At 50.9% G+C, this 12,017-nt stretch overlaps 2 protein-coding genes across 2 annotated transcripts in view; both read right to left on the bottom strand.

Moving 5' to 3' along the window:
* The window catches only part of LOC143219344 (uncharacterized), a 33,422-nt gene extending 24,261 nt beyond the window's left edge, over positions 1-9,161 (bottom strand). Inside the window, exons 1-3 of the mRNA XM_076445347.1 lie at positions 8,203-9,161; positions 7,807-7,984; positions 7,602-7,723 (exon numbers count right to left, since the gene is read on the bottom strand). Coding sequence (XP_076301462.1) covers positions 7,602-7,723; positions 7,807-7,984; positions 8,203-9,161 — 1,259 coding nt within the window. The remainder of the gene's footprint in view (positions 1-7,601; positions 7,724-7,806; positions 7,985-8,202) is intronic.
* A 183-nt stretch (positions 9,162-9,344) lies between these two features.
* Positions 9,345-11,639, bottom strand: LOC143219343 (uncharacterized). Its single transcript, XM_076445346.1, has one exon. It carries the CDS (start codon positions 11,637-11,639, stop codon positions 9,345-9,347), a length of 2,295 nt encoding a protein of 764 aa, XP_076301461.1.
* Between the last annotated feature and the right edge of the window lie 378 nt (positions 11,640-12,017).

The following is a 12,017-nucleotide window of genomic DNA, read 5'->3' as shown; positions in this document are numbered from 1 at the left end:
TCCACATGTATAATAATCGGATGGCGCGGTAACAAAAATTCTAAATTATACAGCACAAGTTGCAGCAATGCAAGCGCATAAGTTAAATTACCTGCATACCGCCGTTTCGTCAAACTGTGTGTTCATAACTGGCACTGGGAGGATCGCAGTGCCACCACTGCGAGGAGGCCCAGGACTCTGCGCGGCATACGCTGGGAGAATGTCCTGCGTGGTCGGCGCCGCGCAGAGTCCTAAGGGGCGTTATTGGGATGGACCTCTCGTTGTCGGTCGTGGTCGACCACATGATCGGCAGTGAGAGGTCAAGAGCAGCGTTTGCCTCCTTCTGCGAGATTGTGATAACGCAGAAGGAGGCAGCGGAGAGGGAGAGGGAAGCCGACCACTCTCGGCCAGGAGGCTAGCATCGGCGGGGCAACCCCGACGAGGCCGACGGCCTGCCGGTAAGGGGCTGCAGACGTAATGGCGGCGGTGGGACTACTTAGTACTTCCACCGCTGCCAAGGGGGGCTGGCCGTTAAGGCGCCCCCGAGGTGGGCAGGTCGCGGGGGGCGAGGTGGAGCAATAATCCCTCCCCTCTACAAAGATGCGACCTGCCGGTCGACCGCCCTCCTTTTATTTTATAATATTTCATTTTATTCTATATATATTTTATATTCTATATTATAAAGTTCATCTTTAGATTTTATTCCCCTTTATTTTGCCCCCCTTCTTGTGTTTGTTGTGGTTTGTCCATTGTATTTATTTACTTATTATTATTTATTTATTTATAGACTTTTATTTGATCTATTTTATCTATACACGTTTTCATTTATAGATTTTATCGTTTATTTTATCATATTTTCAAGATTTATGCGGGTCGACCAGGGGGGTGGGACGGGGGGATGGGACAGACGCTAGCCGGACCTCGCCTCTGTCCCCTCCTTGTCGCGTGCGGAAGAAAATACAATGCAGCGTGTACGAGTATTTCCACATGTATAATAATCGGATGGCGCGGTAACAAAAATTCTAAATTATACAGCACAAGTTGCAGCAATGCATGCGCATAAGTTAAATTACCTGCATATCGCCGTTTCCTCAAACTGTGTGTTCATAACTGGCACTGGGAGGATGGCAGTGCCACCACTGCGAGGAGGCCCAGGACTCTGCGCGGCATACGCTGGAAGAATGTCCAGCGTGGTCGGCGCCGCGCTGAGACCTAAGGGGCGTTATTGGGATGGACCTCTCGTTGCCGGTCGTGGTCGACCACATGATCGGCAGCGAGAGGTCAAGAGCAGCGTTTGCCTCCTTCTGCGAGATTGTGATAACGCAGAAGGAGGCAGCGGAGAGGGAGAGGGAAGCCGACCCCCTGTCCGCCAGGAGGCTAGCATCGGCGGGGCAACCCCGACGAGGCCGACGGCCCCCCGGTAAGGGGCCGCAGACGTAATGGCGGCGGTGGGAATACTTAGTACTTCCACCGCCGCCAAGGGGGGCTGGCTGTTAAGGCGCCCCCGAGGTGGGCAGGTCGCGGCGGGCGGGGTGGAGCAATAATCCCCTCCCCCCCTCTACAAAGATGCGACCTGCCGGTCGACCCCCCTCCTTTTATTTTATAATATTTCATTTTATTCTATATATATTTCATATTCTATATTATAAATTTCATCTTTATCTTTTATTCCCCTTTATTTTGCCCCCCCTTCTTATGTTTGTTGTAGTTTGTCCATTGTATTTATTTACTTATTATTATTTATTTATTTATTGACTTTTATTTTATCTATTTTATCTATACACGTTTTCATTTATAGATTTTATCGTTTATTTTATCATATTTTTAAGTTTTATGCGGGCCGACCAGGGGGGTGGGACGGGGGGAGGGGACAGACGCTAGCCGGACCTCGCCTCTGTCCCCTCCTTGTCGCGTGCGGAAGAAAATACAATGCAGCGTGTGCGAGTATTTGCACATGTATAAAAATCGGATGGCGCGGTAACAAAAATTCTAAATTATACAGCACAAGTTGCAGCAATGCATGCGCATAAGTTAAATTACCTGCATACCGCCGTTTCGTGAAACTGTGCGTTCATAACTGGCACTGGGAGGATCGCAGTGCCACCACTGCGAGGAGGCCCAGGACTCTGAGTGGCATACGCTGGGAGAATGTCCTGCGTGGTCGGCGCCGCGCAGAGTCCTAAGGGGCGTTATTGGGATGGACCTCTCGTTGCCGGTCGTGGTCGACCACATGATCGGCAGCGAGAGGTCAAGAGCAGCGTTTGCCTCCTTCTGCGAGATTGTGATAACGCAGAAGGAGGCAGCGGAGAGGGAGAGGGAAGCCGACCACTCTCGGCCAGGAGGCTAGCATCGGCGGGGCAACCCCGACGAGGCCAACGGCCCCCCGGTAAGGGGCCGCAGACGTAATGGCGGCGGTGGGAATACTTAGTACTTCCACCGCCGCCAAGGGGAGCTGGCTGTTAAGGCGCCCCCGAGGTGGGCAGGTCGCGGCGGGCGAGGTGGAGCAATAATCACTTCCCCCCTCTACAAAGATGCGAACTGCCGGTCGACCCCCCTCCTTTTATTTTATAATATTTCATTTTATTCTATATATATTTTATATTCTATATTATAAATTTCATCTTTATCTTTTATTCCCCATTATTTTGCCCCCCCTTCTTATGTTTGTTGTGGTTTGTCCATTGTATTTATTTACTTATTATTATTTATTTATTTATTGACTTTTATTTTATCTATTTTATCTATACACGTTTTCATTTATAGATTTTATCGTTTATTTTATCATATTTTTAAGTTTTATGCGGGCCGACCAGGGGGGTGGGACGGGGGGAGGGGACAGACGCTAGCCGGACCTCGCCTCTGTCCCCTCCTTGTCGCGTGCGGAAGAAAATACAATGCAGCGTGTGCGAGTATTTGCACATGTATAAAAATCGGATGGCGCGGTAACAAAAATTCTAAATTATACAGCACAAGTTGCAGCAATGCATGCGCATAAGTTAAATTACCTGCATACCGCCGTTTCGTGAAACTGTGCGTTCATAACTGGCACTGGGAGGATCGCAGTGCCACCACTGCGAGGAGGCCCAGGACTCTGAGTGGCATACGCTGGGAGAATGTCCTGCATGGTCGGCGCCGCGCAGAGTCCTAAGGTGCGTTATTGGGATGGACCTCTCGTTGTCGGTCGTGGTCGACCACATGATCGGCAGTGAGAGGTCAAGAGCAGCGTTTGCCTCCTTCTGCGAGATTGTGATAACGCAGAAGGAGGCAGCGGAGAGGGAGAGGGAAGCCGACCACTCTCGGCCAGGAGGCTAGCATCGGCGGGGCAACCCCGACGAGGCCGACGGCCTCCCGGTAAGGGGCTGCAGACGTAATGGCGGCGGTGGGACTACTTAGTACTTCCACCGCCGCCAAGGGGGGCTGGCCGTTAACGCGCCCTCGAGGTGGGCAGGTCGCGGGGGGCGAGGTGGAGCAATAATCCCTCCCCTCTACAAAGATGCGACCTGCCGGTCGACCCCCCTCCTTTTATTTTATAATATTTCATTTTATTCTATATATATTTTATATTCTATATTATAAAGTTCATCTTTAGATTTTATTCCCCTTTATTTTGCCCCCCCTTCTTGTGTTTGTTGTGGTTTGTCCATTGTATTTATTTACTTATTATTATTTATTTATTTATAGACTTTTATTTGATCTATTTTATCTATACACGTTTTCATTTATAGATTTTATCGTTTATTTTATCATATTTTCAAGATTTATGCGGGTCGACCAGGGGGGTGGGACGGGGGGATGGGACAGACGCTAGCCGGACCTTGCCTCTGTCCCCTCCTTGTCGCGTGCGGAAGAAAATACAATGCAGCGTGTACGAGTATTTCCACATGTATAATAATCGGATGGCGCGGTAACAAAAATTCTAAATTATACAGCACAAGTTGCAGCAATGCATGCGCATAAGTTAAATTACCTGCATACCGCCGTTTCGTCAAACTGTGTGTTCATAACTGGCACTGGGAGGATCGCAGTGCCACCACTGCGAGGAGGCCCAGGACTCTGCGCGGCATACGCTGGGAGAATGTCCTGCGTGGTCGGCGCCGCGCAGAGACCTAAGGGGCGTTATTGGGATGGACCTCTCGTTGCCGGTCGTGGTCGACCACATCATCGGCAGCGAGAGGTCAAGAGCAGCGTTTGCCTCCTTCTGCGAGATTGTGATAACGCAGAAGGAGGCAGCGGAGGGGGAGAGGGAAGCCGACCACTCTCCGCCAGGAGGCTAGCATCGGCGGGGCAACCCCGACGAGGCCGACGGCCTCCCGGTAAGGGGCTGCAGACGTAATGGCGGCGGTGGGACTACTTAGTACTTCCACCGCCGCCAAGGGGGGCTGGCCGTTAAGGCGCCCCCGAGGTGGGCAGGTCGCGGGAGGCGAGGTGGAGCAATAATCCCTCCCCTCTACAAAGATGCGACCTGCCGGTCGACCCCCCTCCTTTTATTTTATAATATTTCATTTTACTCTATATATATTTTATATTCTATATTATAAAGTTCATCTTTAGATTTTATTCCCCTTTATTTTGCCCCCCCTTCTTGTGTTTGTTGTGGTTTGTCCATTGTATTTATTTACTTATTATTATTTATTTATTTATAGACTTTTATTTCATCTATTTTATCTATACACGTTTTCATTTATAGATTTTATCGTTTATTTTATCATATTTTTAAGTTTTATGCGGGCCGACCAGGGGGGTGGGACGGGGGGAGGGGACAGACGCTAGCCGGACCTCGCCTCTGTCCCCTCCTTGTCGCGTGCGGAAGAAAATACAATGCAGCGTGTACGAGTATTTGCACATGTATAAAAATCGGATGGCGCGGTAACAAAAATTCTAAATTATACAGCACAAGTTGCAGCAATGCATGCGCATAAGTTAAATTACCTGCATATCGCCGTTTCCTCAAACTGTGTGTTCATAACTGGCACTGGGAGGATGGCAGTGCCACCACTGCGAGGAGGCGCAGGACTCTGCGCGGCATACGCTGGAAGAATGTCCAGCGTGGTCGGCGCCGCGCAGAGACCTAAGGGGCGTTATTGGGATGGACCTCTCGTTGCCGGTCGTGATCGACCACATGATCGGCAGCGAGAGGTCAAGAGCAGCGTTTGCCTCCTTCTGCGAGATTGTGATAACGCAGAAGGAGGCAGCGGAGGGGGAGAGGGAAGCCGACCCCCTCTCCGCCAGGAGGCTAGCATCGGCGGGGCAACCCCGACGAGGCCGACGGCCTCCCGGTAAGGGGCTGCAGACGTAATGGCGGCGGTGGGACTACTTAGTACTTCCACCGCCGCCAAGGGGGGCTGGCTGTTAAGGCGCCCCCGAGGTGGGCAGGTCGCGGCGGGCGAGGTGGAGCAATAATCACTTCCCCCCTCTACAAAGATGCGAACTGCCGGTCGACCCCCCTCCTTTTATTTTATAATATTTCATTTTATTCTATATATATTTTATATTCTATATTATAAATTTCATCTTTAGATTTTATTCCCCTTTATTTTGCCCCCCCTTCTTGTGTTTGTTGTGGTTTGTCCATTGTATTTATTTACTTATTATTATTTATTTATTTATAGACTTTTATTTCATCTATTTTATCTATACACGTTTTCATTTATAGATTTTATCGTTTATTTTATCATATTTTCAAGATTTATGCGGGTCGACCAGGGGGGTGGGACGGGGGGATGGGACAGACGCTAGCCGGACCTCGCCTCTGTCCCCTCCTTGTCGCGTGCGGAAGAAAATACAATGCAGCGTGTACGAGTATTTGCACATGTATAAAAATCGGATGGCGCGGTAACAAAAATTCTAAATTATACAGCACAAGTTGCAGCAATGCATGCGCATAAGTTAAATTACCTGCATATCGCCGTTTCCTCAAACTGTGTGTTCATAACTGGCACTGGGAGGATGGCAGTGCCACCACTGCGAGGAGGCGCAGGACTCTGCGCGGCATACGCTGGAAGAATGTCCAGCGTGGTCGGCGCCGCGCAGAGACCTAAGGGGCGTTATTGGGATGGACCTCTCGTTGCCGGTCGTGGTCGACCACATGATCGGCAGCGAGAGGTCAAGAGCAGCGTTTGCCTCCTTCTGCGAGATTGTGATAACGCAGAAGGAGGCAGCGGAGAGGGAGAGGGAAGCCGCCCCCCTCTCCGCCAGGAGGCTAGCATCGGCGGGGCAACCCCGACGAGGCCGACGGCCTCCCGGTAAGGGGCTGCAGACGTAATGGCGGCGGTGGGACTACTTAGTACTTCCACCGCCGCCAAGGGGGGCTGGCCGTTAAGGCGCCCTCGAGGTGGGCAGGTCGCGGGGGGCGAGGTGGAGCAATAATCCCTCCCCTCTACAAAGATGCGACCTGCCGGTCGACCCCCCTCCTTTTATTTTATAATATTTCATTTTATTCTATATATATTTTATATTCTATATTATAAAGTTCATCTTTAGATTTTATTCCCCTTTATTTTGCCCCCCCTTCTTGTGTTTGTTGTGGTTTGTCCATTGTATTTATTTACTTATTATTATTTATTTATTTATAGACTTTTATTTGATCTATTTTATCTATACACGTTTTCATTTATTGATTTTATCGTTTATTTTATCATATTTTCAAGATTTATGCGGGTCGACCAGGGGGGTGGGACGGGGGGAGGGGACAGACGCTAGCCGGACCTCGCCTCTGTCCCCTCCTTGTCGCGTGCGGAAGAAAATACAATGCAGCGTGTACGAGTATTTGCACATGTATAAAAATCGGATGGCGCGGTAACAAAAATTCTAAATTATACAGCACAAGTTGCAGCAATGCATGCGCATAAGTTAAATTACCTGCATACCGCCGTTTCCTCAAACTGTGTGTTCATAACTGGCACTGGGATGATCGCAGTGCCACCACTGCGAGGAGGCCCAGGACTATGAGTGGCATACGCTGGAAGAATGTCCAGCGTGGTCGGCGCCGCGCAGAGACCTAAGGGGCGTTATTGGGATGGACCTCTCGTTGCCGGTCGTGGTCGACCACATGATCGGCAGCGAGAGGTCAAGAGCAGCGTTTGCCTCCTTCTGCGAGATTGTGATAACGCAGAAGGAGGCAGCGGAGAGGGAGAGGGAAGCCGACCACTCTCCGCCAGGAGGCTAGCATCGGCGGGGCAACCCTGACGAGGCCGACGGCCTCCCGGTAAGGGGCTGCAGACGTAATGGCGGCGGTGGGACTACTTAGTACTTCCACCGCCTCCAAGGGGGGCTGGCCGTTAAGGCGCCTCCGAGGTGGGCAGGTCGCGGGGGGCGAGGTGGAGCAATAATGTAATGTGATGTATCAGTCTCTGATTGACCGAAAGGATGTTTTGTGTGAAAAGAGAATCAGATTTGAGTTTGCGAGTGAGAGGATCGTTAGGAATGGACGTGTGAATGTAACGGATGGATTTGAATGTGAAGCAAATGGACTGTGTAAGGAGTAAATGATTGTGAAAATCGGATCTACAATAAATAACTGTATTTGCACTTATATTGCACAAATTGTCGGCGAAAATGAAAATGAAACATGTACTAACTAACTTGAGAATAAATGAATAAACGCAAAGAGCACTTTTGAATACAAAGAACAGCTGTTCGTTTGACATGCGGTAACGACTGAGAGGGAGACCACGGTTGTCTCTCTCTTTTGTTGTCTCGATCCTTCTGGAAGTTCGTCACGAGCCGGTGGTTCCGGTTGAGCATGCTAGAACGTTCCAGAAAGATCGAGAATGGGTTTCAACCAATCACACGCTTAGCCTAATGCCCGCGTGAGCCTCGACGGCATACGCCACGCGCTCGAGTTGGCTGAAGTCGCAACAGCCTTGCCGCGTTCGCGTCATCGGGCGAGACAACATGGCGCCTTGGCGCGCCAGTCTTGAACATGCCGCCCGCCTCGACTTGTCGAAGTTCCCGTGAGCTCAAGTGTTGGTGATGAATGAACGACTTGTCGCTGTGCTTGATGAAACTAGTGGATTAATACAGTGAACATTGGATTGAACTACGTCGCTATAAAAGGAAGATGAGACGCTCGCAGGTGAGGTTAGACGTGACGTCACGGCTGGCATCGTCAATGAATCGCGCTTGCGCAGTTTGAAATGGATCGCGTACTACGTGTGTATTATATAATAGTATTCGATCATTGATAATGAATAGTACGCGCGCGTGGTGAATTGATCTGTTTACCGATCGTTCGCGTCGATTGGTAAGACGATGAGCTTTTGTACGGGTCTTACGTATTCGGAATTTGCTGTGACCACCTTAACTACTCGAACTTTCCCATCGCTGCCTGGATAGACTTCCTTTACTCGTGCGAGTGGCCACCGAGAAGGCGGCGTCATTTCTCCGGTGACGATGCATAGACGGCCGGGTATGAGGTCGTCCTGCGGATGGCGCCATTTTGATCGAGTGGTGAGTCCATGCAGATACTCTCGTTTCCATCTCGACCAAAACTGATCTCGCATTTTTGTAACAAGTTGCCATCGCGTGAGCCGATTGACTTCCTTCTCCCGTAGTGACGGTTCTGGAAGCGCATTCAATGCAGTGCCTACGAGAAAATGCCCAGGAGTTAGTGCCGATAAATCAGTGGGATCATCGGAAAGTGCTGCTAAGGGCCTTGAATTTAGGCAGGCCTCGACTTGCGTGAGGAGCGTGGTCATTTCCTCAAAGGTGAGCCGAGCTTCTCCTATGGTTCTCCGCAGGTGGTGCTTCGTGGATTTGACAGCAGCCTCCCACAAACCACCAAAGTGAGGCGCGGCTGGCGGGTTGAAGTGCCACTGCGTCCGCAAGTCACTCATTTGGTTCCTGAGGCTGCTGTTCTCCCGGCTGCTGGCGCTGAAGAGGCTGCGTAATTCCCTGTCTGCACCCTGGAAATTTGTCCCACAGTCGCTATACAAGTGGGCACAAAGACCTCGACGAGAAGTGAACCTCCTGAATGCTGCTAGGAAGGCCTCGGATGAGTAACTGGACACTACTTCTAGGTGCACAGCCTTGGTCACCATGCACACGAACACTGCGAAGTAGCCCTTCATTGCCTTGTGACCACGCCCTGGAGAGGTCCGCAGCCATATTGGTCCAGCATAGTCGACTCCGGTGGAATGAAAGGGACGAGCCGGAGTGACTCTGTGCCCTGGCAGCTGGCCCATCAGCTGACGTGCGGGTACCGCCCGCCATCGCAGGCAAGTAATACATTTACGAATTGCTGCTTTGACCATTGACCGTCCTTTAGGGATCCAAAACCGCTGGCGTATGGCTCCCAATGTAGCTTGCACTCCCCCATGCATTGTTCTCTGATGGCTGAAACCAATGTACAACAGTGTTAAATGGGACTATGGAGGCAGGATAATAGGATGAGCCTCGTCAGGATTTAAGGATGCGTTGCTCAGGCGGCCTCCGACTCTCAGCAGGTTGTCGTCATCCAATGTTGCGAACAGAGGTGAGAGGACACTCCTTGAATGGATGCAACCTCCTGTAGTCAACGACGTTATCTCGTCCTTGTAGTGGGACTTCTGGACTAGTTGTATCCAGCCCTTTTCTGCTTCACTGATCTCTTCGATGTTGAGGACTGGAGAGCTTGGATCTTTGAGAGTGCTTCTGGATGTGGCCATTGATGCGTTGCGTCGTCCCTTAAGCCAACGTCGACACCATGCGGTGACCCGTAGCAGCTTGTTGAGCGAGGAAAATCTGATCAGGATCTCGTTGTCCTCAGCATTCTCTTTAGCGCTGTTGACAACGGCAACTAATTGCTCTTTCCTTTCTGGTAGGTGGTCATGATTATACGGTCTTGACGGAGCGAAGTGTTCATCGCTATGGAGGAATCCAGGACCATCCCACCACAAGGTCCATTGCAGCAGTTGAGAAGGGGAAAGTCCTCGCGATGCACAGTCAGCAGGGTTGTTGACACCTGCCACGTGATGCCACTGCGCCTCGGGGACCCTTCTCTGGATGTCTGCTACTCTGTTTGCCACATAGGTTTTCCACCTGCTCGGATGCGCCTGAATCCATCCTAGGGTGACCGTGGAATCTGACCACAAGTGCATCGTAGTGTCGTCGATGCGCAGTGTTGCCCTGGTTCTTTGTGCCAGTCGAGCGAGAAGATGTGCTGCGCAGAGTTCTAAACGTGGTAATGAAACCTGTTTTATTGGTGCTACCTTGCTTTTGGCTGTGATTAAGGTGACTCTCCAGTGATCATTCTCATCCTTCGCTCTTAGGTAGAGGACTGCACCGTAAGCCCGCTCCGAGGCATCGGCGAACCCATGTATCTCCATCTGTTTATGGTATGCGCTGTGAAACAAGGTTCGAGGTACTCTCACCCTCTCGAGTGCCTTCAAATCAGCGCACAATGAGGCCCAATCGTCAGCCAACGTGGGAGGAAGTGGCTCGTCCCAGTCTAGTCCCAGCAGCCATGTGGATTGTATGGCTATTTTGGCGCGTACGATGACTGGGGTTAACCATCCCAAAGGATCGAATAACTGAGCCGATTTGGAGACCACGATGCGCTTGGTTGGAGATTGGAGTGCGGCATCAGCAATGGAGAACCGGAAACTGTCATCGTGGGGTGACCATTGGAGACCAAGCGCTGAGTGCATGCTGTCGGTCCATGTTTTTGGCTCCTTCGGTTGATTTCCGCTAGCCACGGGCTGCGTAGCTGAACTTTGTATCACATCTGAAGTGATTTGGTGCAGTTCAGCTACATTGGATGCCCACTTCTGGAGAGGAAAGCCGCCCGCCCTGCACAGCTGATTAAGTTGATTGGCGGTTTCCTCTAACTCCGAGAATGTATCGGCTCCTGTCAAGACGTCGTCAACGTATGCATCTTCCTTGATGGCCAGTGCACCCTTTGGGTAGTGAATGCTCTCATCTTCTGCCAGTTGTCGCAATGTCCGGACCGCTAAGTAGGGAGCACAAGAGAGTCCGTAAGTAACGGTGTTCAACTGATATTCGCATACCTGCTGAGTTTCTGTTTGTCTCCAGAGTATACGTTGGAAATCACGATCCTCGGGATGTACCAGGATCTGCCGGTACATTTTGGTTATATCAGCTGTCACAACAAACCGGTGTTTACGCCATCTGAGTATGACGTCAGAGAGCTGAGGGAGGAGATTCGGACCAACATGAAGCGCATCGTTGAGTGAGGATTGTGACTGCTCGGACCATGACCCATTGAAGACCACTCTCAGTTTTGTGGTGGTGCTGGATGGTTTCAGGACCCCATGATGCGGGAGATAGTGAGCATGCCTCTCATTCGTTGCTTCGCGGACTGGTGACATGTGACCGAGTTCTTCATATTGATTCATGAAGTCGTGGTACAGGCCCTTGAATTCTTCGTTTCCCTTGAAGCGTTGCTCCATCCGTTTGAGTGAATGCCATGCTGCCGACCTTGAACCAGACGTGATTGGAGCTTTAGATTTAAAGGGAAGCCTCACCTGGTAGCGACCTTCTGAAGTGCGTGAGTGAGTGGTAGCGAAATGATTCTCGCACTCCTGTTCGTCTGCGGTCCACGAGGAGGCTGTGTCCGAAAGATCCTCTTGCTCCCAGAATCTCCGCACGAGTGAACTCAGAGGGTCGCCAAGGGTCATCTGATGCACTTGAGCGTGCATAGAGTTGGATTGTGCGCCTGCCATTCCGATGATGACCCAGCCGAAGATGGTAAGTTGCCCAATGGGTTGATTTGGGGCACCTTTCTTTATTCCCTCCTTTATGATAGCGGGGTAGACGTCAGCTCCAATCAGGACTTCGATGGGTGTCCCTGTTGCTGGCGAGGGATCGGCCAACTGTAGTCCCTCTAAATGCTTCCATCCTTGTTGTTATCTGGCACGGCCGTGAGTGTAGGCAGTGAGTTTTGAGAGGATCACTGCTGTGACCTTGATTGGGTCGTCCACTCTGGTGGCTGAAATGTCCAGCGTCACTCGTCCTCGAGCCCTCGCGAGCTGCTGTCCTCCTACTCCATAGATGTCGACTGAAGCGGACGCTCTAGGAAGTTGAAGCCGTTGTGCCAGCCC

Source organism: Lasioglossum baleicum, unplaced genomic scaffold (assembly GCF_051020765.1).
Source record: "Lasioglossum baleicum unplaced genomic scaffold, iyLasBale1 scaffold0024, whole genome shotgun sequence".
Lineage (NCBI taxonomy): Eukaryota > Metazoa > Arthropoda > Insecta > Hymenoptera > Halictidae > Lasioglossum > Lasioglossum baleicum.
This window is presented reverse-complemented; position numbering and strand designations above follow the sequence as displayed.